General features: G+C 35.6%; 4 protein-coding genes across 7 annotated transcripts; 2 read left to right on the forward strand and 2 right to left on the reverse strand.

The window, feature by feature from the left end:
* On the forward strand, nt 1-5385 carry LOC140956547 (phosphatidylinositol/phosphatidylcholine transfer protein SFH8). Its single transcript, XM_073413324.1, has 15 exons — nt 1-350; nt 468-583; nt 1314-1617; nt 2007-2106; nt 2227-2493; nt 2595-2672; nt 2749-2850; nt 2940-2989; nt 3113-3212; nt 3328-3423; nt 3511-3624; nt 4014-4146; nt 4258-4661; nt 4955-5026; nt 5122-5385. Exons 2-15 carry the CDS (start codon nt 550-552, stop codon nt 5140-5142), a joined length of 1875 nt encoding a protein of 624 aa, XP_073269425.1. The 5' UTR covers nt 1-350; nt 468-549; the 3' UTR covers nt 5143-5385.
* Nucleotides 5386-5492: 107 nt separating this feature from the next.
* On the reverse strand, nt 5493-11342 carry LOC140956548 (phosphatidylinositol/phosphatidylcholine transfer protein SFH3-like). Of its 4 annotated transcripts, none has more exons than XM_073413326.1 (14): nt 11242-11342; nt 10578-10696; nt 10211-10472; nt 9651-9750; nt 9267-9533; nt 8619-8696; nt 8379-8480; nt 8057-8106; nt 7856-7955; nt 7680-7772; nt 7515-7604; nt 6881-7001; nt 6384-6775; nt 5493-5939 (listed from the first exon to the last, which is right to left on the reverse strand). In XM_073413326.1, the coding sequence occupies exons 2-14, from the start codon at nt 10621-10623 to the stop codon at nt 5850-5852; spliced, it is 1791 nt and encodes a 596-aa protein (XP_073269427.1). In that variant the 5' UTR covers nt 10624-10696; nt 11242-11342; the 3' UTR covers nt 5493-5849. The 4 variants fall into 4 exon arrangements, with proteins under 4 accessions (XP_073269427.1, XP_073269428.1, XP_073269426.1 ...); XM_073413327.1 differs by having other exon boundaries at nt 10578-10690; nt 11242-11328; XM_073413325.1 differs by having other exon boundaries at nt 11156-11285.
* A 4687-nt stretch (nt 11343-16029) lies between these two features.
* On the forward strand, nt 16030-19971 carry LOC140957753 (diaminopimelate decarboxylase 1, chloroplastic-like). Its single transcript, XM_073415131.1, has 8 exons — nt 16030-16579; nt 17296-17470; nt 17739-17888; nt 18025-18186; nt 18441-18626; nt 19276-19398; nt 19477-19566; nt 19661-19971. Exons 1-8 carry the CDS (start codon nt 16092-16094, stop codon nt 19739-19741), a joined length of 1455 nt encoding a protein of 484 aa, XP_073271232.1. The 5' UTR covers nt 16030-16091; the 3' UTR covers nt 19742-19971.
* Nucleotides 19972-21140: 1169 nt separating this feature from the next.
* On the reverse strand, nt 21141-21782 carry LOC140958065 (uncharacterized). Its single transcript, XM_073415460.1, has one exon. It carries the CDS (start codon nt 21780-21782, stop codon nt 21141-21143), a length of 642 nt encoding a protein of 213 aa, XP_073271561.1.
* Between the last annotated feature and the right edge of the window lie 2651 nt (nt 21783-24433).

Genomic DNA, 24433 nt, shown 5'->3' on the forward strand with positions numbered 1-24433 from the left:
GTCCTTTTGGCAATTTACTCCAACAACCGCCAGCAGATTGTTCATCCCACCGCGCTCCTCCTGCCACGTGTACTGGGCCACCACTCCACGGCCCGTTAAACTACAACAACCGCCTCCCGCATTGAATCCGTCCTCCCCTTTTCGTTTCTCTACTTTGAAATCGCCGTCGCTCAATTAAACGGCGATTCTTACTCGTATGTTTGCTTGTTTATAATCGTAAATTGATATAAAGAAATTGAGACGGTTCGTTTTTTTGGATTTATTATCCTCTTCCTCTTAATTGAATCGACTACCGTTACGAATGACTATGCATTTACTCGATCTCGTGATCCGTGCCGATAGTTTTTGAGGTGGGTTTTTTTTCTTTGGTAAAAAAAAAGTCTTGCTGGAGTTTTCGATCATGGGTTTTTCTTTCTAGGGTTTTGTTGAATTTAATTGAATTGTGGTGTGGTTCTCGAGCTTTTCAGATTTGGCTTGATGCTTGGATCGTTCGGTTGATTGTTCGATCATCGAGAACTTGAGAATTTCTTTGGTGATAAAGAAATCGGGATGTCGGGACCCTTGGATCGGTTTGCGAGGCCTTGTAAGTGGCTTTTTTGTTTTTGGAGTTCGTTGACTTCGAGGTTTATGGGTTTCGTGTTTACTGAATTGTGTTTATGATGTGTATGATTCGGCTTGTGTTGTTTAAGATTCTGAGTTTGGTGTTGGGGTATCTTGATGTCATTCTGTGTGTTGATTTAAATAATTTTACTTGGTTTTGAATGGCGGATTCTTGATTAGAATTGTGATATCCCTTCCCGAGGAGCAACATTATTTACTTTTTTTTTCCGACCAAATCTCTTGTTATAGAAGACCTTAGTTCTTGAAGTCGTGGCTACTTTGTCTATTAGTTACATATTCTTCTGCAACAGTAAAAAATTGTCTGCTTGTGTGTTTTTTCGATACTTCTTTGAAATCATTATTTTTCCTTGAAATTCATTTCTAATATTGGAGTTCTATAGAGTCTTTAAACGGTTAGGCCTGTTTTAAAACTTGGTTAAAGTTTGAATGTTCTGTTTTGATGTGCATGTATTTTCTTGTCATAGGGGAGACTGTGGTTGATTGGTGAACCACTCTTACTTGGCATTTTGTGAATGGGATTTATTAGTGATACATTGTTCAACTTACACTTGTTAAATTAGTTGATGCAGACCTTCTAAGATAACACAAATTTATTACGAAACAATGCGTACTGTGTAGATCATGCTTTCCTTTTCTTTATACTGTCCATAATTTTTTTCCTCTTCCTGCACATGTATTTTCTTTGTAAACAGGCTTTGAAGGGTCATCTGCACATGATGAGAGAAGAGAAAGGAAATCTGATTTTGAGAATTCAGAGGATGAAAGGAGGACGAGGATTGGTTCTTTGAAAAAGAAAGCTCTCAATGCATCATCTAAATTCAAGCATTCTCTCAAGAAGAAAAGTGGAAGAAGAAAGAGTGATGGCCGAGTCAGTTCTGTTTCTATTGAAGATATTCGCGATGCTGAAGAATTGCAAGCTGTTGAGTCATTTCGACAAGCCTTGATATTAGATGAGCTGTTGCCAGAAAAGTTTGATGATTATCATATGATGTTGAGGTTAGTATTCGTGACGGCTTTATGTTAGTTGTATGCACATGTTTATCAATTAGTCGTGACATTGTAAATTTAGATTATGGGCTCTTGAACCTTGAGAAAAGCTCGAGCTCAAAAATTTTGCAATCGGGGTTACCGATGATCTTACCCCGAGCTTGGCTGGCTCAGCTTGCATTGCGCATCCTTACTTTAAAACAATTATGGCACAAAGACATTTAGGACAATACTCTATTTCTTACTTAGTGGAGGTGGTTATATGCATGTTTAGTTGTCCGAAGATTCTCTGGAGATAACTAACCGATGACATTTGCACTCATGGGTTAACAATTGAAACCTGCTTCCTACCTGCTGTGAAAAAATTTTTAGTAACATCTTTGAGACATCTGCTACAGGTTTTTGAAAGCAAGGAAATTTGATCTTGAAAAGTCAAAGCTTATGTGGGCTGATATGATTCAGTGGAGGAAAGAATTTGGGACTGACACAATTGCAGAGGTAGCCGGACTTGATACATAATTTTCCTTGTTTTTAATTGTCGATCAGTATATTTCCTGTTTTACTGGTGTTCAAAATGTTCTAATAAATATTTGATGGATCAATTTTGTTTCCCATCAGGACTTTGAATTCGCTGAGTTGAATGAAGTTTTAAAGTATTACCCCCATGGCTATCATGGCGTTGATAAAGAGGGAAGGCCATTGTACATTGAAAGATTAGGGAAAGTTGAGCCAAACAAACTTATGCAAGTTACCACTATTGACCGTTACATAAAATACCATGTGAGAGAATTTGAGAAAAGCTTTGCTATCAAGTTTCCAGCATGTACAATTGCTGCAAAGCGACACATTGATTCAAGTACAACAATTTTGGATGTTCATGGTGTGGTATGTTTCACTCCTTTTGGCATGTCTATTAATAATATTGATTCAAAAATCCATCGTCTTTTGTCTTTTTGAAGAGTTGTATCTTTATTCTGTTTTTTTAGGGTTTGAAAAACTTTAACAAGAACGCTCGAGACCTCATTACAAGGCTTCAGAAGATAGATGGCGATAACTATCCTGAAGTAACATTCATATTTCTAGCTTAGTTACTGCATTATGTTTAATTTATTGTTGTCACAACGTTATACCTTTCTGCAGACACTTCATCAAATGTTTATCATCAATGCTGGTCCGGGATTTAGGCTATTGTGGAATACTGTTAAAAATTTTGTAGATCCCAGGACTGCCACTAAGATTCACGTAGGCTGATTCTTATCTTCTTGTCATTCGGAAACTTTTATTTTAGTTGTGTGATGATCTGTATCTTAGTCTTACGATCGCTTTTACAGGTTCTTGGAAACAAATATCAAAACAAGTTGCTTGAAATTATAGATGCAAGGTGAAAATTAAGAAAATTATTTTTTGTTAGATACCCATTTTATCATTTTAGATATCATAAAAAGAAAACTATTACTGAGATCCCTTCAGAACAGTTCTAAACATTTGATCTGGGCCAGTGCAGTGAACTGCCTGAATTTCTGGGAGGAATGTGTACTTGTGCCGACCAAGGGGGTTGCCTTCGCTCTGATAAAGGGCCATGGAAGAATCCAGAGATACTGAAGGTCCTGACTTACCTGGATATTTAAAGTCATAGATTGTGTGATACATTAATGAGATTTTCTAGGAACTATTTAGCTTCATTTTAAAGAAAAATGATTGATCGACATTGCTCTCCAGATGGTGCTTAATGGTGAAACACGACGAGCCCGACAGGTGGTTAAAATTATCAATAGTGAGGGGAAGGTAGTCTATGCTAAGCCTCATTACGCAAGGGTAAGGATTCTGCATTGGTTTTACTTTCTTGGAACACACTTTCTTGAGTTGACTGATATTAGTATACGCTTATTGGGGTTGGAGCAGCTGAAAGGCAGTGATACTTCTACAGCAGAATCTGGTTCTGATGCTGAAGACGTTGCTTCACCGAAAGCCGTTAGGAGTTATGCACATCTTCGGTTGACTCCAGTTCGTGAGGAGGTAATGTTAATCCTAAACATTCATGGCTATAATGCAGTTTTTGTGAATGAGATGGTTTTCTGAGTCTGATTTGTCCTGTATTGCTTGACGAACACTGTGTCCTTTCTGTGTTTCTCTTTTTTGCCCTTTCTATTTAGGTGGATGAATGTAAAGTTCATTTATTGTTGGCCATACGATTTAATTGTTTGCCGTGGTAGATATCTCTACTTTTTCATAAATTCTGGAACATCATGTTTCACTGTCCCTTTTCCATCATAGTAAATTTGGAAAATATGGAATAAAGAAATACGTTAAACTTTAACTTATTTTTACTTTTATATTAAACGCTAAAAAATTGAAGTTGTTTTATCTTTTATTGAGTTATTGTGAAAATATTTCTCTTATTCCAGGGCAAGGTTACTGGAATGGCTAGTTATGTTGGCAACTTCTCAGGATATGATGAGTATGTTCCCATGGTCGACAAGGCTGTTGATTCTGGATGGAAAAAGCAAACAAGCCCCACAAAGTCTTATGTTTCTAAAGGTAGACTTTTTCTCCATTTGCTATACCTGGAATACTTTCATGATGTCCCTACTTCTATTTTTCCATGTAAAATTATATTTATTTAGGATGTTAATGTAAATTTTAATTTAGAGATATTTCCACTGCCGGATTCTCAAATCACACCAAAAGGGTCGCAGGCTCGGTTTTTGGCAGCTCTTATGGCTTTCTTCATGACCCTTTTCATGTTCTTCCGTTCAATATCATTCCGTGCTTCCAAGAAACTTTGTGATGCTTCGTCACAGCATGAACTAACCGTTCAAGGATTTGCCTTTGACACAATGCTAAAAGAGGAGTTCCGGCCACCATCGCCAACACCGGTTTTTACAGAGACAGATCTCCTATCTTCTGTCCTCAAGAGGTTGGGCGAGCTTGAAGACAAGGTCAGTTCTCTTCAGGCAAAACCATCTGAGATGCCCTACGAGAAAGAAGAGCTTCTGAATGCTGCTGTTTGCCGGGTGGATGCCCTAGAAGCAGAGTTGATTGCAACCAAAAAGGTAAATCCCCAGTATATCCTGTATGATGTTATTACTGTGAAAACTGTGCACATAATACATATATAACATAAAATAATTCAAGCCCACAAATTTTAATGCCCGATAACAAAGCCCGTCCCTATTTAATGTTTAAAAAAGCCTTGCAATATGCATGCATTCGTTTCATCTCCCTTGGTGTGTTATGTATTTTGTCTTTCCATTGTTCAAGATATATTATTCTGAAATCTACCTATCTACGTAACCTTCATATTTCAGAAGCTTTTGAAATGAGAGTTAAATTTGTATTTGAGCAGGCTCTGCACGAGGCTTTAATGATGCAAGATGATCTGCTTGCTTATATAGACGGTCAAGAAGCCAAGTATCGGGTGAGTCAAGATGAATTTATTTCGTAAAATTTTTAATTTTATCGTGGGGCTTTGGTAAGGTTTGGTGCTGACTTGCCTCCTGCTTCATGTTCCAGAAGAAAAAGTTTTGCTGGTGAGATGGTTAATAGTTGGAGCTTCGAGGGTTGAGGTTATCTTCGTCTCGGTTTCATGTCTTAAGCACAGCATAATTTTGAGAAAAATTGGCTTTGTGAACTTCATTGATGAGACTTATCTTTGGTGAGAAATTTTATTGAATGCATACATGTATGCATCTTTTTTCTGCAAACATTTTGTTCGGTGTGTTCTTGAATGATGTTATGTGAGATACATGGAATATTATTTGAAGTTATGGTTGTTTATCTTGGAGAAATTATTCTTGTGTTGAAGAGCTCTATCTTTAGGTGCAACTGCAAGTTATTTTGTTCTATTAAAACAATCATTCTGAAATTTGAAGATTTGTGATTACCATACAAACTCGCAAGCATAAGCAAAAGCAGTTAATAGAATCTTTAATTGACAAAATCAAACATATTTTTTAGGTTAACACAACCGAAAGTATTCAATTGGCCTTTCCAAGAAGATGCTGGCATGAAAGAAGATGCTTGGCATGCCAACGGAGGGAAGCTATCCTAAAACGCCAAAGAACCCTAGCACAAGACACAAGTAGCAAACCTTGTAATTTACAAAGGCATTAAATTTAGCAAAACAGGAGCGAACATAAAATATGTGGGGAGTTCAAAGAATGGTGTTTCTTGAGTCTAAAATCACCATCTCTAAAAGAATCGCAACACTTTCTAACTCAGTTTTGTTTAGGTTCCTCCACTTAGAAAGCAAAGAACTTCTTCTTCTTCTTCTTTTTCTTCTCTATGTAGGCAAGGACCTCCTCTTGTCGAAAGAGAGCATCCTCGAGAACCTGTAAATTCAATATTTTAAAATGGTTAATTAAATCTATCAATATCATCTGTGTCTCCCATGAGTTTCAGATTATTCAACAAGAATCGATACACTTAAAAGAACTGTAAGCAGCAAAAAAAAAAAGAGCTGTAGATCTATTCTTATGTTTTGCTACGGTTGGAGTTGCATTATTTGCTGTACTGATCGGAAGTCACACCTCATGACTTCGAAGCTTACTAGAACATAGTGTCATGCGAGACATGTCAAATGGTAGCAAGTGTTAATAAGATTTATCACCAACTTCAGTGACAAGATAATGCCTCACTGAAGACATACCTTCAGTAAACAACCTACTCTGAATTAAGTGGTAAAATACTTTGATTTTTCATGGCAAGATCATGAGCGGCTCTGATCTACATTGCATGCGTAAATGTGAGAAAAAAGTGAAAAATCTAGTCAATACCTTCTTGGTTGCTGACAGCTCTTGCTCCAAAGTATCTACGCGGTTCAAAGCATTATCTAGCATCTCCTCTTTGTCAGGAGGCATTACTGCTGGCTTTTTGTTGAGAACCATTACCCTCTCTTCTAGTTCACTCATGCGTTTCATCATCATAAAGTAATCTTCACTTGAAATGGCAGTTCCAGGTAACTCACATGCATTTTTGGAACCGTTTATCATTGTGTCAACATCACACATAGAACTAGAATAGAGTGTAGCATCTGTGAGCTTCTTAGGCATGTTACGACTCATACGAACCATAGTAACAGCGCCCATTAGTAAGGTCATCACTCCAGCAAAGAGATAGTTGCTAAGTCCTTTCGAAGGCTTACAGGCATCATGCACAGGGAAATTGTCTGTTGATGTAGGAAGAAGATATGGGTAAACCACCCGATTATGTGTAAAAAGTTGTTCCTAGTCAAAATCCAAGGAAAAATGTTGAACAAATGATGATTTTGTACCTTTAGAAACAGCAAAGTTATCATGTTTTGATCCTCCCTTTATCCATGTTGCAGTAACAGTCTTGTCAACCGTTTGAGCATATGTATCAGATTCATATGCATTGACATGGTTGTTGGTCACCTAAGGAGAAATTCTTATCAGTTACTGATAATCCAATTATCTATAGAAAGGTGGTTCGTTTAGAATACAACAAATGATAGGTCAAGTAGGGAAAGTCGAACGTCCGTGCCTCAAGATTAGTTCTTTGAAGTGGAGGTACATTTATGAACTGAAAGAGATGATATGGTAAGCAAAAACAAAAATTGAGAGAGGGGGCAGCAGTGGCAATCAACTCCAATCTGTTTTCATTTTTTTTTTTTTACATTTGTATGATTGCCTTTTTCAATCTGGATCATATGTATTTTCACAGCCCTGAACTTTTTTATGATTTAATAATTTGGCTCTTCTTGAACAAGAATTCTGGCTTGGTTGTTGCTTTATGTCTTGAGAAATCTAATTTTGTTATATGCAAAGTGATATCTATCGAGTGCCTTGATCTCAGTTAGATTATACAAGACCTAAGCATGATTATACATTGGATCGATGCAGCAAGCGAATGTAATACTACCATGTTTAATCGTTGTGCGCACTTACTTCTTCACGAACGGGGGAAAGTTGTGGATGTGCAAAGTAGTCTCTCGGAGAATTTGTCATTGAGTTAAACGAGTGGTTTTTCTTCACATTCTGCATATTTCATAAGTAGCGGCCGGTTTCAATTTCAAGAATGAAAGTTATGAATATCTCTTCAAGACGGCATACCTTGGAGAGAGCACAGTCATCTTCTGAAATAGTTTTCTCATCGACATTGGCTGAGATCTTGTTTGAGCATTTGTGTTCACCATTGCGAACCATCTTGAAGTCACAATAATTACAAAATTAGAGAATTCTTGATGTGCAGACTTACACAGTAGAGATTTGATGCAAAAAATAATAACCTTCATAATTTCAGTGTCATTCCAGGGGCCCTTATCAGAAACCATGCAGCCTCCCTTATCAGCACATGTGCAAGTTCCACCCAAAAACTCTGGTAACTCACTGATTTGTGCAAGAGCAAAATAACAGATTCAACGACGGAACCTTAACAAGAAAAGGTTCGTTTATAATGTTAAGTATTTGAATTTCTGGAGAATATTTACCTCGCATCGATGATCTCAAGCAGCTTGCTCTGGTATTTGTTACCCAAAACCTGGTAAGAAGAAACATAGCAGCTTGAATCTTGATTTTCACGAAATTCAAGCAAAATGTTTCGGCCTAATCAGTTCCCATAAAGCCATTTCCCACCATATAATTGGACTAAGAACGATCTCTTAACCAATATGAGACCTATCGTGTACGCCCTCCCTTCGTGTGGACATCACCATTTTTAGAAAACCAGCTACTCAGAAGGAATGAGTATGTGGAGGTTGGATCTGTACAAGAATGTACAGTGTCATTTAGAAGAGCTAAAATGAGGCTTACATGAATCTTGGCAGTGGTTTTAGGGTCAAGGAATGACTTGACAGTGTTCCACAATAGCCTAAATCCTGATCCTGCATTGATAATGTACATGCGGCATAGCGTCTGAAATTCAAAATTGAAAAAAAAAAAAAAAAAAAAAAAAAAAAANTATATGGTATTCATGAGAAGTCAATAATCAATATAATTCTAAAATTAAAAACCAAAACAACCCGTATTTAATTTGGAAAGGAAAGCATATACCTCAGGGTAATTATCTCCATCTATTTTCTGAAGACGTTGAATCAGTTCCCTGGCAGACTTGTTGAAGTTTTTCAGTCCCTAAATCATAATTAGATAATATAAAGTTTTAATATCACAAACGAGACTCGGCACAGTGGATTCATCTATCAACTACTTTGTATTTTTTCTGATTAAAATCGAGCTCGAGCTTGGTTAGAAGCTCAAAAAATTTAATATCATTGGCTTGAATAAAAGCTTAAGCTCGAATTATCTGAAAATGTTTGTTAGTTGTTTGAACTACTAATCTCATGTCTCGAATTATATTTGTTTAATATAAATTCTATTACATTAATAAAACACTGAAACTCGTGACGAACTATTGAACAAAATTATTTGGGCTCAAATTTAGTTTGACAAAAGTTTGAGCTTTGAGTTTGACTCGAATTCGATAATCTCAACTACTAATTGGATTTTTAGAGGCGGCTAAGAAACTCGCTGAGTCAAGCTGGATTCATTTACATTCTTAGATGAAAACCTAAGTTGTTAAAAGAAGTCGGTGCCTTATCTTGTAAGGTTAACATTGGGAGAGGTATAACCAAAGCATCCAGCGCTATGACAAACTAATGATTTTGAGGTGAAGAAACGTTCAAGACGCCCTATGATACGTACCACTCCTTGTACATCCAGAATAGTTGTGCTTTGATCAATGTGCTTTTGGGCTGCAATGGAGCAAGCTGGAAACTTGTCGTTAAACGTCCTCTCGAATTCTTGAACGTGATATTTCAGATAACGATCAATGGTCGTGACTTGCAGCAACTTGGTTGCATCCACTTGCCCGAGCCTTTCAATATAAACTGGCCTGCCATCCTTGTCGACACCATGATTCCCTTGCGGATAGTATTTTAAGACCTCGCTTTTCTCCTTGAAATCGAAGTCCTAGATGAAAATTTGTGACTGAAATATTTTAAACCGGGAAGTCCAAAATATCTTTTAAATGTTTGATTATTCGATCAATAGAGATCATTGTCTGCAGTGTACTATGATTATAAGTACCTCCATAAGAGTGTCGACGCCGAAGCCCTTCCTCCACTGAAGCATATCAACCCACATTTGCTTTGTTTTCTCAACGTCAAATTTCCTGGCCTTCAGAAACCTGTATAGTCCGAGAAATGTAACGTGAACCACCTTCTGTTTTTGTGTTTAAAGTCACATTCTTAATTTTACGCTTGTTTCTCGAAAGTTTCTTGTTCATTATTTTCATCTAAAGGCTCTCTCTGCGGTTGATCACTGTAAGCCGGAACTCATTTTCTATTTGAGGTGATGAAGTCCGGGGAGTACTAATTATTCTTGTCATTCTGTTTTGCTGTCCATTTGACAGAGTGATCGAGAAATTGCGCTAAAGTTGGTGCATGATGTGAAACATTTGAAATGTATCATTAAGATCGGCTATGATTTTTGTTAAAATGAGGCCAGCTCAATCATTTGAGAGGCCTGAGATTCAACCCAATCGGACAACCTTTCGAATCAACTACTGACCACGGATAAGTGAACATAATTATAAAAAATGTACCGTGTTGGAAACAGAAATCTTGTAATATGAAAAAGGAAGGTACCTCAATAGCATATGATAGTCATCATGTTTGGAAGGGAGCAATTCTTCCAGGATCAGAACCTGACGCAAAGCATCCACGACCTGTACTTCCTCGGCATCATGCTCATCCTCGAACACAACGGACATAACTCTGCTGTTACGCCTCCCTTTTTTGATCAAGGAGTTCCTGAACTTGGTCGAGGCGTTGATTGCCTTCTTCTTGAGGGATCCAAGCCTCTTTTTCCTCTCATCCTCCAAGTTGTCAACATCAATCTTCTCAAGACCTGCAAAGAATTTGACACAAAAATCACATTGACTCGTATCCACAACTAAATTTTTTGATCTGTTTCGAAGAAGAAACGTAGGATACATGCGAAAAACATGCTTACTCTGCCTAACAGGGAGTTCGAGAGGTCCTGACATTGTGTCACTCATGATCACACAGTTTGCAAGTTTGCAGAGCAATATTTACAGTCCCAAAAGCCACAAACTTGCAGCTGGCCTACAACTTTTTAACGAGGTCAATTGAGTCAGAATATTTACAGTTTTTTCTGTTAAACACGAAACTGGCACAAAACTTATCATCCACAAATATTGTATTTTCAATCGTTGTCGTGGAGCAACAATCAAACATGCTGATATAGCAACCCAAATGTCGTGTTCGGGCTACTGTACAGTTTATAAGATTTGTTAAAGCGGCAAACAGCCGTTTTTCAAATTTCATAGAAGAATGGTTTCATTTATTTTAATGCAGAAAAATATTTAACATTCTACGATTCAAGAAAGAAGACAACAGCAAAGTTCATGACAAAATGGATCAAACCCCATGATGATGATGATAATAGTAATGGTGGAATCAAAACACATTCAACATTCTATGTTCAAACACAGAAATAAATTTTATAAATCAAGAAACACATAATATTAGCAAAGAAAAAAATGATTTGCGCAAATTTAAGAGCTCAACTTTGAACAATTTCTGGGGATTAATTAAGAGCCAGAGGGCTATTGAGGGTAGAGAGATTCATAGAAACCAAAAAGAAAAAAAATTACCAGTGAAAGAAATGCCTGTGTCGTCCGTATTATTGGCAAAATTCAATGGCTGCCCATTATAGGATGACTCACATTGTTTCTTGAAAATGGAAAAACACCATCAATACAATTGCTATAGAATTCGTTGGAGAGGTTTTAAAAAATAAAGATTAAAATTAAAATTAAAGAGATTTTGTAAATATATTTTTTTATGATCAGGTCTCTTGTGAGACGGTCTCATGAATCTTTATCAGTGAGACGGGTCAATCCTACCGATATTCACAATAAAAAGTAATACTTTTAGCATAAAAAGTAATACTTTTTCATAGATGACCCAAATAAGATATTCGTCTCACAAAATACGACCCGTAAGACCGTCTCACACAAGTTTTTGCCATTTTTTATTCCTATATTTGACTGTCCCCAACAGCTGAATCTTTTCCATTAATAATGCAAGCCACTAATTGAAAAGTCCTAGTGCTTTCCCTTATGTTTAAGATAATAAAACTAAGTTCTTTGTCTCTTCGATTTTTTATTTATAATTTTTTATCTATTAATTAAATTGAAATCAAATTGTAATCCATTTTTTAAAAAAATTAATATAAATGATCTTGTGTATATATAGTTGATTTTTACATAAAATGTTTTCGATTTAAGTGGACAGCATTATTATTGAGATTGTCATTGTTATTTTAAGCTTATTTATTAAAAACGATGCTGAAATATTTATTAACATGGAAATTTAGATTAAATTTTAAAAATAAAAATAAAAAATTGATATTGAATTGGAAGTGAAATGAACATACAAATAAAAATATTTGTAATTTTTTTAAAAAGAAATTCAAGCTAATTAATATATTTTGTGAGCGTATGAACAAAAAAATGATTTGGAAAGACCAATGTCGATTGAAGTGACCAAATCCATTTATTATTTAATTATTAGTATTGAAAAGGTAAGCCGTTTCGAAATGTACAGAGTGGAGCTCCACTAATTGATCGTCAGCCCAAATATTTTTTTTATTAATATTAAATATATAGACTTTAAATAAGGTTTTTTGGTCCATGGATTTAGGATAAATAATAAATTGGTTTCTATATTTGTTTAATTCATATTGGCTTTATTTTTTATATTTAATTTTTACTTTTATAGGAATAAATATAAACTGAATTTGCATCGAACATAAATAATAGCTCATAACTTGTTTGACAGCGTATAGAATAAGACAAAAACTTGTGTAAGACGGTCTCACGGGTCGTATTTGTGAGACGGATCTCTTATTTGGGTCATCCATGAAAAACTATTACTTTTTATGCTAATAGTATTACTTTTTATTATGAATATGAGTAGGATTGACCCGTCTCACAGATTAAGATCTGTGAGACGGTCTCACATGAGACCCACTCATAGAATAATCAAGAAAAAATAGATAAAATAGTGATTTAAGAAGTGATGATAAAATAAGATTTAAGAAAATATATAAAAATATTTTGGATAAGTGAAATAAAAAATGATATATTTTTCATTTTTTTAAAATAACTTATTTTGAAAACTTATAATTTGTTTGCAGTTTTTTTTACAATGCATCTCTGACATATTACAGAGTTTCTTTATTAGTGAGTGAAAACTCGTGCCAGATGACTTGTCTTTGCTAGAAAATAGACAACCCGTGATAGATGACTGCAACGTCACAACCCTTCAGTTGGCTTTTAGTGGAAATGCATAGAGCGTGACAGGTAGTATATAGACAAGAGTTGACAGATGAGTTGTCTCTGATTGCGACTAGACAACACGTGACAGCTAACTGCAACTAGACAACCCTTAGTTGGATTTTAGTGGAAATGCATATCCCGCGACAAATATTTTTCAACGCAGTAAATAAAACTAAGTCGATGCGAAAACAAAAGAAGCCCAATCAGTTGTTGCGGAACAAAACTAATTTTCATGGCTTCGATGCGAAAACCAAGTCATCACTTATTTAAATACCAATGGCTTCTTGATAATTTACTCATCTTGCTCAAAATGGAATTTTCATGAGAGAAGTCCTTCAAGTTTTTCTTTCTACGCGTCCTCGTAGTCATCTAACGACGAAGATCAACCTAGTGTCAACATAAAGAATGAGTTAAATCGCATAGACGAACAGCAAACAGTTTTAAGCCAACTCATAAACAGTGCTATCGTTGTCTCCAATTACTTCCAAGAATGTAATAATTTGCACCTTCGAGGCTCGATCCCTGGCCGTGTTGTGATTAATCGAGACAGATTAGCCGCTGAACAACGCTTGTACAACGACCATTTTTCTAAGTCTCCAGTGTACAATGAATCAATGTTCAAGTGACGTTTTCGAATGTCTCGTCAGATATTCTTGCGAATTATGGAATCCGTTCAACAACATGATAATTAATTCGTATAGAAAGTAGATGCGTTGGGGAGGCCCGGGTTGTCCCCATACTAGAAGATAACAGCTGCAATGCGTATCTTAGCATACGGCATGGCTGCAGATTCAACGGATGAGTATATTAAAATTGGGGAGTCTACTGCGATTGAAAGTTTAATAAGATTATGTCGGGCTGTGGTGGAAGTGTTTGGTGACTGGTATCTTCGGTCTCCCAATACTGAGGACATTGAAAGGATTCTTCTTATTGGAAAACAACATGGATTCTCGGGGATACTGGGAAGCCTATATTGTATGCAATGGAAGTGGAAAAAATGTCCAACAGGTTGGGCTGGACAATATGTTGGTCGTAACGGAAAAATAACAATAGTTTTGGAGGCCGTAGCAGATTACGAGTTGTGGATATGGCATGCATACTTTTGTTTGCAAGGTTCAAACAATGACATTAATGTGTTGTCAAAATCTCATCTCTTTGTTAATTTAGCCAATGGGGTAGCTCCCATCACTAACTATGTTTTGCACTGGAGTGACCACTTTGGATATATATTATCTGCTAGGTAGTATCCCATCACTAACTATGTCATACAAGATCACATAACTCTGATTTACCTCCTACATCATCAATGGCTTGACTTTATCACTTGTAAATACAGATAGATCGGCTATCGATAACGATTACTTTTATTGTTGTTTGAAGTAATAATTGCCCACAAAGTAAAAAATTGAAAGCTGAAATTCGCAGCAGACTTCACCCTTAATTGTAGGAATAGCCATCGCTGCTACTGCTTATGTTGGTAGATATGGAATTCAAGCCTGGCAAGCATTCAAGGCAAGGCCGCCAACTGTTAGAATGCGTAAATTTTATGAAGGAGGTTTCCAGTCAAAATGACTAAGAGGGAAGCGGCTCTTATTCTTGGAATCAGGTAATTCAAAACCATCATTGATATCGGACTTAAATTTCATAAGTATGTTAATTTTGGCAATTCAATTGACACACGATATAATGTAAGTGGTTATAGGAGGTTGAGTCTTTTACGTATCTAATCTTATTAGTTATTAAGATATAGATACACTTGCTTTCTCATCACTGGAAATACAAGAGTTATTAAGATATAGATACACTTGCTTTCTCATCACTGGAAATACAAGACGTGGTCATGATGCTTATCCATAAATCAAAAATGTGCATTTTCTTCTTGCCATTCTTGTTCTTTAACTTCAGTTTATGTTGATTGTAATTTAGTTATCTCATTCACAACAACTATATAGGTTCACGACTTTCATACAAGCCATGTCAATTCAAGAATTCAACAAGCAAAGGATTTTGCTGTAGCTGAAGCACAACAAGACTGCTGCATGACAAGTTACAGAATATTCGACTCTCCATATGGGAATTATCTTGTCCCTATGATTCTGACTCGGGCAGAACTCAGTGGTTAGCTTGGTGATATTCTGTCAACTAACAACACTTCGGCGGAAAAAAAAAACCCTGACTTAAGGCTTGTTGTACGTTGACTCTCGCGATATTTTCTTGAACTTTCTCATGCATCGATGAGCAAGCATACCTAGAATTGAAGATGCAGTTGGGCATTTTATGAACCATCAAAATGCTGATTGCCAATAGGAGAACTTATAACATCATCACCTGCTCATGCCCAAACAAATATCAGTTGTTCGCAGTTTCCATACCTTCTCCCATCAAGGATTACTGTGGTAATTTGATATACCTTTGTAATATATTCATAGATGTACTTTTTAAAATAGTATAATTGTACATAATAACGTAATATTTTATAACTTAGCTGTGATTTTAATATATTACTTGAGCATGTTGTTTGATATACCACAGGTAAATAAATCACACGTGTAGTACATACATAAATATAAAATAATTTTCTTTTTAGAAATATATATATAAATAAAAAAATTGCTAAAATAATTAGTTTAATGAAAAAATTTTGGAATTATGTATTGAATTCTTAAATAAAAAATCATAAGCTGTTATTTCTTAATATATATTTAGAAAGCTTATTATAAAGTTCTAAAATTAAATTACTAAAAGGTAAAACATACATGTTTATGGGTGTTTTTTTTAATGCATATAATAATTTTTGTATTAACAGGTTTATCATGAAAAAATATAAATGATCATACAATGGACTCCAAACTTGGGTAAGACTTCTTGAGGTGCCCCATGGATGTAAATGAGTCAAATCGTTTGTGAGCTATTCGAAGTTTGATTCGATAAAAGCTTGTTTGAGCTCATTTAATGAGACTCGTTAAAATAAACAAACTAAACTCAAGCTTTACAGTATTCAACTCGATTACATCCCTTCGCCTACCTAGTGTGTGTTTATACACATACCCAGAAAAAAACTCTAATAATTATAAAAATAATATGATGTATAAGAAATTTTTATTTCCACTGTCAAAAGTCTTTGCTACCTCACTTCATTGGTTCTTGCTCCACTTCCAACCATGGCGGCTTCAAATCTCCTCTCTCAAACCCCTAAAACCCTCTACCCGAAACCACGCCATTCAAACTTAGTTTTCATACACTCAAGTCTACCATTCAAACCCAAGCCCATTTCAGCACCCGCAGGTTCTCTACAAGCCCGTTCTCCGAAGGCAGTTCTGTCCCCGGCAGAACCCAAAACCCAGAAATTTCAGCACTGTTTCACGAAATCAGAGGATGGGTTCTTGTGTTGTGAGGGAGTCAAAGTTGAGGAAATCATGGAAGTTGTGGAAAGAAGACCCTTTTATTTGTACAGCAAAGCTCAGATTACTCGGAATGTTGAGGCGTATAGAGAAGCTTTGGAGGGGTTGACTTCGGTTATTGGGTACGCAATTAAGGCGAATAACAATCTCAAGATTCTGGAGCATTTACGAAGTTTGGGATGTGGGGCTGTTTTGGTTAGTGGGAACGAGCTGAAGTTGGCTCTCCGTGCTGGTTTTGATCCTACAAGGTTTATTGTTTTTCTTACTACTTTTTTGTTTTTGGTTTATTGTGAGCAGTTATAGGTTTTTCTCTATTTGATTGTTTTTTCTTCATGATATTGTATTTGGTTCCATCTAGATTGTGAAACTGTATTGCAAACTGCATAACGTGAATTTCTTTTGAATCTATTAGTTTTATAAGATGGATTAAGAAATCGGAAAAAAAAATTTGTATTGTTTTTTAGAGGGATGAAGGATTTTTTGTGCATTGTAGCTTGTGAAGTTATTTTGGGTGTATGATGTCATTTTGCTTATAAATTGCACTTGAAGGTGTCTAATTTTGTAAATGTGTGCGTGTGTCTAGTTTTTTGGTTGACTAGTTGAATCTGGATGCTTAATTCTTTTCTATTGCTATTTGCTTTGTTAAAAAGATGCAACAATGCTATGAAGCTTAAGAAATCTTGGTTTGAATGCTTATTAAACCTATAACGATTGTTTGAAATTGAAACCCTTTGAAAAATGTCAGTGTTGTTTTAGTCTCACTAGTATACTTGTGGTTACTCCATTCATCTGGTTCTAACTCCCTTTGGTAAAGTAGAATTAGAATGAAATAAGTCCGGAATGCATAATAGACATGCAGAATGATTGTCGTGCTTTTGGTTCTCTTACACTTTGACTCTTGCTTTGCACAAAATTGTGCTAAGCACGCGAATGCCGAATAGTGTCTTATTATTATGTATTTCAGGTGTGTCTTTAATGGGAATGGGAAAATCTTGGAAGACCTTGTCTTGGCTGCCCAAGAAGGGGTTTTTGTCAACATTGACAGTGAATTTGATTTGGAAAACATTGTGGCTGCTTCAAGAATTTCTGGAAAGAAAGTTAATGTGCTTTTACGCATCAATCCAGATGTTGATCCTCAGGTACAAAGAACTGATTCCTGAAGCAAATCTGGTTGTTTGATTGCTTGAAACCAGACCTGTCAATAATTTTTTGTCCTTGGATATTTCCAATTTGTCACTATGTGTGGACCTGCCTCTTAGTGCTCGCTTTCTACTTCAAGTTCTTCCTCCTAGTTACTTAGTTAAATATGTTTCCAATTACTGTTATTATGAGTCTTTGTGATAGCTGAAGTGACGAAATCTTGTTTTTGTGATTTGCCAGTTAACATATAGTGCTTGCATTTATTAGGTCCATGCTTACGTTGCCACAGGAAATAAGAATTCCAAATTTGGCATTAGAAATGAGAAGCTACAGTGGTTCTTAGATGCTGTGAAGGCACACCCTAATGAACTCAAGCTTGTTGGGGCCCACTGTCATCTCGGGTCTACTATTACGAAGGTATTTTCACAGTGTACCTTTTTGCTTATACTGTCTTTTATGGGGAACTTCTATTCATCTATTTTCTTGATAGCTCTCAGATCTCTGTTAATATTTGCTTAACAGTTCTCATTTCATAATTTTATTGATATTTCAGGTGGATATTTTTAGAGATGCTGCTGTCTTGATGGTAAACTATATAGACGAGATTCGTTCTCAAGGTTTTGAAATAAACTACTTAAACATTGGAGGCGGTCTGGGGATTGATTATTATCATACTGGAGCAGTTCTTCCAACTCCTCGAGACCTTATTGATACCGTAAGTTCAGTTACAGCTTTTACCATCCAACACTTGGAGACTCTTCCATCATTTTAATATAAATGACATAATTCATTCATCCCAAGACAATTACTCATGAAATCTCCTTCATCATTTTCACACAATTTATAGATGAGAATATCAATGCAGCTAAATTTCTTTTTCAGTTCTTATTTTATTTTCCTTGTCATCGTCCATCCCTGAACGTTGGTGAGGATTCAGTGCCATGACCATTTGTGGGCTATCTTTTGTAGGTCCGAGAGTTGGTTCTTTCACGAAATCTCAATCTAATTATTGAACCTGGAAGATCACTTATAGCCAACTCTTGCTGCTTAGTCAATCGCGTAACTGGGGTTAAAACCAACGGGACTAAAAATTTTATAGTGATTGATGGCAGCATGGCAGAACTTATCCGCCCAAGTTTGTATGGAGCTTACCAGGTGAGTTTTTAATGCTCTCTTTGCCAATCACACAATGCCTAGCATTACTTGGTAAGGATGGCAATGGGTACGGGTAGAAATTAGAATGGGCATCCAACCCGTACCCAACCCATTTGGGTCGGGTTAGGGTAATGTTAAATGGGTATGGGTAGGGTAATGGGTATTCAGTTTTTATCAGGACGGTTATGGGTCAGATAACAGGTTTTATAATACCCGACCCCCCTTTAGGTTGTACTAGGGTAAATTACTCCATATCCAATGTCTTTCATTCCTTCATTGTCGTTCATATAGAGTTTCATGAGGTCTAGTCTAGAGTTCTTTGTCCCATCCTTGAATCTTTGTATAATTTATTGGAATATGGTTTTTGAGTTTAATCAAATCACTTTCCTATCCACTTTTTTCTTTTGCTCATCTGGATGTTGCCGTAGATTCCTGCTCTGTAACTTGAGACAATAAAATAAAACTTGTAGAATCAAGCACTTGCTGATGTACCAAAAGCAATAGCTGAATGACAATATTGCAAGTCAAATCTTTTAAACCGTGCAACCATGCAAGCTTCATGTTTTTTATCGTTGTGTTGAATTAGCAGCACAACATGCCCCACAAAATTTTACTAAGCTGTTGTTTTTCACTTGATTTTTAATTGCAGCACATAGAACTGGTGTCCCCTCCATCTCCAAGTGCCGAGGTTTCTACTTTTGATGTGGTTGGCCCCGTTTGCGAGTCTGCAGATTTCTTGGGGAAGGATAGGGAATTACCAACGCCTGATAGGGTAACTAGTTAACCCTTCTCGTGCAATAAATCATGCCTTTATCTTCTGAGTCTCACTGTACTCTGCTCTTGCTTTTAGGGAACTGGATTGGTCGTACATGATGCTGGTGCTTACTGCATGAGCATGGCTTCGACTTACAATCTCAAGATGCGTCCACCCGAATACTGGGTTCGTAAGCTAGTGTCACACTTCTCTTTAGTCACTGGTGAATCCTCTAAAAATATTTTCACTCTTACATGCTGAAACTGGATTCATTTACTAGGTTGAAGATGATGGATCGGTGTCCAAGATCAGGCACGGGGAGACGTTTGAAGACCATTTAAGATTTTTTGAAGGCCTTTAAAACGCGCGTGTTGTCATTTTTTACAGCATTCAAGTGGTAAACAATCTTGGATCCTGATTGATTTCTTGGTGGCATTCTGCTCTTGACGCTGTATTTGAAATTTTTTTCTGGTTGTCTGAATTGCATTTTTGGAACACGTTTGCTAAAATTTATTCTCTCCTGTGGAGAGAAATCCGGTGTTGTTTACTTCAAGCTTCAGTTCCCATGAATAAACTTTCAATTCGGATGAAGCCTCAGAGTGATTACCAAGATAAAATCTGAGAAAAAAGAATATGGAATCGCGATTTTCATTTATCATTTCCACTTGCCAAGTTCTTAAATGAAATATAAGAGCATTCTGATCCTAGCTGACCGCACCGGGCGAGACTGTTTTGGGATTTTGACTGGGGTGGAGCACCACGAAAAAACTAAATGGTTATGTATGTGACTCGCTGCCGGGGCGTAGTTCTTAAGGTAACTCTTTTTCGTCATTCTAAAGACTCGGAATCCAGAGTAGCAAGGCGAGCATCTAGTTCGGATAAATTTCTCCTTTGACAGTCAGAAATTCCAAAATCCTTACTGTAAACACCGCATCATAAAGAATAATATGCTTGTAGAACAAGATTTAGAATCGTATTCCCCATCCTTTTTTCGTTAATTTATCTTGTTTGTGTGGTATTAGAAACCCTTCACGAACGACCAATCTTGGTCTCAATTTATTGTACCAGTAATTTGCTGACTTTTCCACTCTTTTCATGGCATAAATCTCGTGGATCATTAGATTCATTACCATGAAACTACTGGGAGTTTAAGATTATCCAATTAAAAATGTCAAAGTGGGCTAGCGGCACGGTCGACCCACAACCCGCGATAAGACGGGGCCAGCCAGCTCGACTTTTTGGGGTCTATTATATGAAGAACCTAACTCATTTTTACATCAACATACACAAATGTTTTTATTTCTCACCTGTACATTCGATATAATCAGAATCCCAACTTTTGTCCATATTTAGGAATATGACCATATCAAGAACTTACGCATAACTCAAATATTTTAAACTATAAAATTATTATGCTATGTAACTCAAAGATCGTCTTTTTACCTGTAATTGTCGGTCCCGACAACCATCAGACCTTCAGCTTTATTTCAGCGAAGAAGGATTTGGAACTAGGAAGGCATGTGGGAGCTTGATCGTCGATGTTACATGAAAAAATAAGTTTCGAAAATTAAAATTTCATCTCTCGATCAAAATTCGTAGTCTCGACTAGACGTTATTGAATATAACATCCAGATTATGATAAAAAGATATACACCTATTTACACAATACAAGTTGTTACAACTTTTTAAGGTATACTAGAGCTATCACTCTTACAAGCTTGTACAGTATGTTATTAACACTAAAAGAAGACAGGAAAATTCTAAGTACTTTCCTCTTCTTCTTCCCTCAGAAACCTCTGCTGCCTTGCTATAAACGCCTCCACCGTTCTCCGGAACTCTTCACCGCTCATATCATCCTCCAGCTTGGAAGAACCACGGCGATTCGCAGCACTTTTCCTGTACTCCTCCGTCATGGTCCGCCTCAGCTGGTTGACATGCGCGGCTGCTTTCGCGAGATTCTGATCAGAACAACACCGGTGTATCTTCCTTTCATCAGAACTAACACCATATTTATTCCCATGATCTGCTATTGCAGCTATCTTCTTTTCTGCAACGCATGTTTCCTGATCCCTTCGACATTTTTCCACGTACTCCTCGTAAAGATCTGAGGGTTTTCCGCCATTTTTGGCTGAGAATTCCCCGGATTTCAAGAACAACACGAGTATAATAACGTTTCCCACCACGAAAACGAATCGCGGGCTTATCAACTTGACTGAGATACCCCTCAAATATTCGCTGGATGATTTGAAAGACAACGGGAACTTACTGGAGAACTTGGAGATGATGATCAAGAAAAAGCACAGCTCCACAAATCTAAACAAAGTGGCGATCCTCTCAAGTTTTCGATACCTCGAGATGTTCGCTTTCTCAATTCTTACGTCGTGAAACTTGAACATGTCCATTTTTCGATCCAACAACTTGAGGGTTTGATTTCTTTCTTTATGTTTTTCAAAAAATTTCTAGGGATTTCACTCGAACGAGAAGATTTTGGCCTGAACCCTCGATTTTCTTTTATTTCTACACATATTGTTTAGGCTCTTGGAGCGACTATGTTTGGAGAGGATGACGGTATTTATAGACTCCATATACATATTTAGATTCTAACTTTTTTTTCCACTTGCTTTCATCAGTTGTACTTGGTTGAAAAATCACGGGAGACAATTTTTATTAAAATTTATTATTAACCATTATTTAGATTGTAAAATCTATGAACTTATATGTGGAAAATTTCAATTTTATCATATATTGTCTTTTTATAATTTTTTTATCAATACTCTCAAGTTACAGTCTGATTAATCCCTTATCTTTGTTTTTTTTTTTAAAAAAAAATCATTTTTGACATGACGTAGATGTAACGTCGATATGAGGCTGACATAAGCAATGTCACACCAACACTTCAAACTCGAATTGTCAAACATTTAAAGATAAATGACTAAATTTGAAATTTGACGACAAAAATTATTAAAATCGCAAAATAGCTACTATTTTGACATATATATATATAATTTCTATTTTAATTGGATTATCAAACTTACAAGTCACACCTTTTTTCCAACTTGTTTTCTTTTTCTTTTTCTTTTTCTTCATTCGGTTTTAATCTTTTTCTTGACCTTTTCTTTTTGGGATGGGAAATTATTATTTTAGTTTCTTGTGGGGGTCAATTTTTTATACCTTACTAACAAAGAAACTATAAAAGATACATATTCAATCATTAATTTTTTGGTGACTAATTAAGGTTATTTAAACTCCATTTTCTACTATTATATTCCATTTTCTACTATTAAAAATAAGAGTAATTTTATTTATTAAGTAGAATGTATATGATGGCCATGGTGAGATTTCTGAAATAATTTTATTTTTTTCATTGAAAAAAATAAAGAGTTAGTTTGAAATTATTTATTTATTTTCATTTTTTGAAATAGTGGTGGAATGATTTCTAAGTGGCAAGGAAAAAGTGTAAGTTATTTACAAAATGGGCCCTTCCTAATCTTTTAACGTTTGATTTTTAGCACCACGCTTGGGTCTTTTTTTTTTAATGCCATTATTATGGAGACATAACCTATTTCTCCCTTTGATAAAGAAAGCCAACACAACAACACGCACTTTTTCATTATGCCTCCAACAAATTGAGTGGAGAAATATATTTATTTATTCATTTATATTTTTTTTTGACAAATTCGAATATTGGCTCCATAATTTTTATTGTCTCTATTTAATCCGAATTTACAGTTTAGATATGTTTCATCATATTCAATAGATGAATTTCATCTCATTAATGGGTACATAGTTGGGCGCGGTAGATGAACAATATATCAAAANCATGGATGACTCAAATAAGATATTCGACACACGAAATTGATCCGTGAGACCGTCTCACAAGAGTTTTTGTGTTTATTAGTGATATAAACACTTATAATTTGGGAAAATCAATTGAATTAAATTAATTGCATTGCACTACCTTAAATCAAATCTAACTACAAAAGCACCCCAAAATTTGCAGAATCCAACCGTTGAATAATTGAAAGTCGTGGGCCCACTTTTCCAGCCCATTAGCAATAATTGGGCTTTGTGGAGGCGGCTTTTAACCTCAAGCGAGCCAGTTCTCTGGGCTCCATTGGCCACTTTGGCTACATTTATCCAACTGATGGAATCTCAAGTGAGAGTGGGAGACATGCCTTTCCAAAAGCATTGCTTCTCCAAGTCATATAGTTTATAAAGAAATAATTTTAAAATGTTGCATGTAATTATAGTGATTGAGACACAAGTAAATCAAAATTAGAACACTAATATTATTTTAAAAATATAATTATTCTTGAAATAAATTTAGTTTAAACTACGAAAATCGATTTATGAAATTATCTGAGGTATGGCTTTTGGTCGAAATATAACGTTTAGTCCAGTTGTTTACAATTTAAATGATTTTGATTATATCATTATACTCAACTATAATTTTCGCTAAAATAACAAAAAAAAAAGAGAAAATCATTAAGGATATTGAAGCAGCATAAGAAAATTATGTTATTTTACTAACTATTTTGTCTTTTCTTTTAGAAAAAAACCAATAAGATGTAAAAAAGAAGAGTATGTATCTTGTGAGAGGGTCTTACAGATCTTTATTCGTGAGATGGATCAACCATGTCTATATTTACAATAAAAAAATAATATTTTTGAAATAAAAAGTAATATTTTTTTATGAGTGATCCAAATAGAAGATATATTTCACAAAATTTAGTATTCTTTTTTTTTTCCCAAACATAAATAATATATCCTAATGCTAAGGATTGAAATGCTAGACGCCATAATCATATTCTAAGCATTAATGATTAAATGAAATTCACATTCTTTCCATCACAATTTTAAAACAAACAAAAAAATTGAGAAAGAAAATATAAATTTTTCTTTACCTAAACTTTTTAGATCTTCTACTATTTAGAGTCACTATCAAATATAAGGATTCCAACAATTAATATATACTATGGCATCTTAAAGCACTTTTTTATGGTTCTAAAATTCAAAGAAGAGATAAAGATGCACAAATCAAACTCAAACCCCC

This window comes from Primulina huaijiensis, chromosome 14 (genome assembly GCF_012295235.1).
Source record: "Primulina huaijiensis isolate GDHJ02 chromosome 14, ASM1229523v2, whole genome shotgun sequence".
NCBI lineage: Eukaryota > Viridiplantae > Streptophyta > Magnoliopsida > Lamiales > Gesneriaceae > Primulina > Primulina huaijiensis.

What these genes read in the sequence shown, in the direction of transcription:
- LOC140956547 (XM_073413324.1), top strand. Translation starts at nt 550, where the DNA reads ATGTCGGGACCCTTGGATCGGTTTGCGAGGCCTT. An exon ending in TTTTGGATGTTCATGGTGTG is followed by an intron (nt 2,494 to 2,594) that starts GTATGTTTCACT and finishes CTGTTTTTTTAG; the next exon opens with GGTTTGAAAAACTTTAACAA. An exon ending in AAAGTCTTATGTTTCTAAAG is followed by an intron (nt 4,147 to 4,257) that starts GTAGACTTTTTC and finishes ATTTTAATTTAG; the next exon opens with AGATATTTCCACTGCCGGAT.
- LOC140956548 (XM_073413326.1), bottom strand. Translation starts at nt 10,623, where the DNA reads ATGAGTGACACAATGTCAGGACCTCTCGAACTCCCTGTTAGGCAGA. An exon ending in ATGACACTGAAATTATGAAG is followed by an intron (nt 7,773 to 7,855) that starts GTTATTATTTTT and finishes TGTGACTTCAAG; the next exon opens with ATGGTTCGCAATGGTGAACA. An exon ending in TTTCCCCCGTTCGTGAAGAA is followed by an intron (nt 7,002 to 7,514) that starts GTAAGTGCGCAC and finishes ATTTCTCCTTAG; the next exon opens with GTGACCAACAACCATGTCAA.
- LOC140957753 (XM_073415131.1), top strand. Translation starts at nt 16,092, where the DNA reads ATGGCGGCTTCAAATCTCCTCTCTCAAACCCCTAAAACCCTCTACCCG. An exon ending in AATTACCAACGCCTGATAGG is followed by an intron (nt 19,399 to 19,476) that starts GTAACTAGTTAA and finishes TCTTGCTTTTAG; the next exon opens with GGAACTGGATTGGTCGTACA. An exon ending in TGCGTCCACCCGAATACTGG is followed by an intron (nt 19,567 to 19,660) that starts GTTCGTAAGCTA and finishes TTCATTTACTAG; the next exon opens with GTTGAAGATGATGGATCGGT.
- LOC140958065 (XM_073415460.1), bottom strand. Translation starts at nt 21,782, where the DNA reads ATGGACATGTTCAAGTTTCACGACGTAAGAATTGAGAAAGCGAACATC.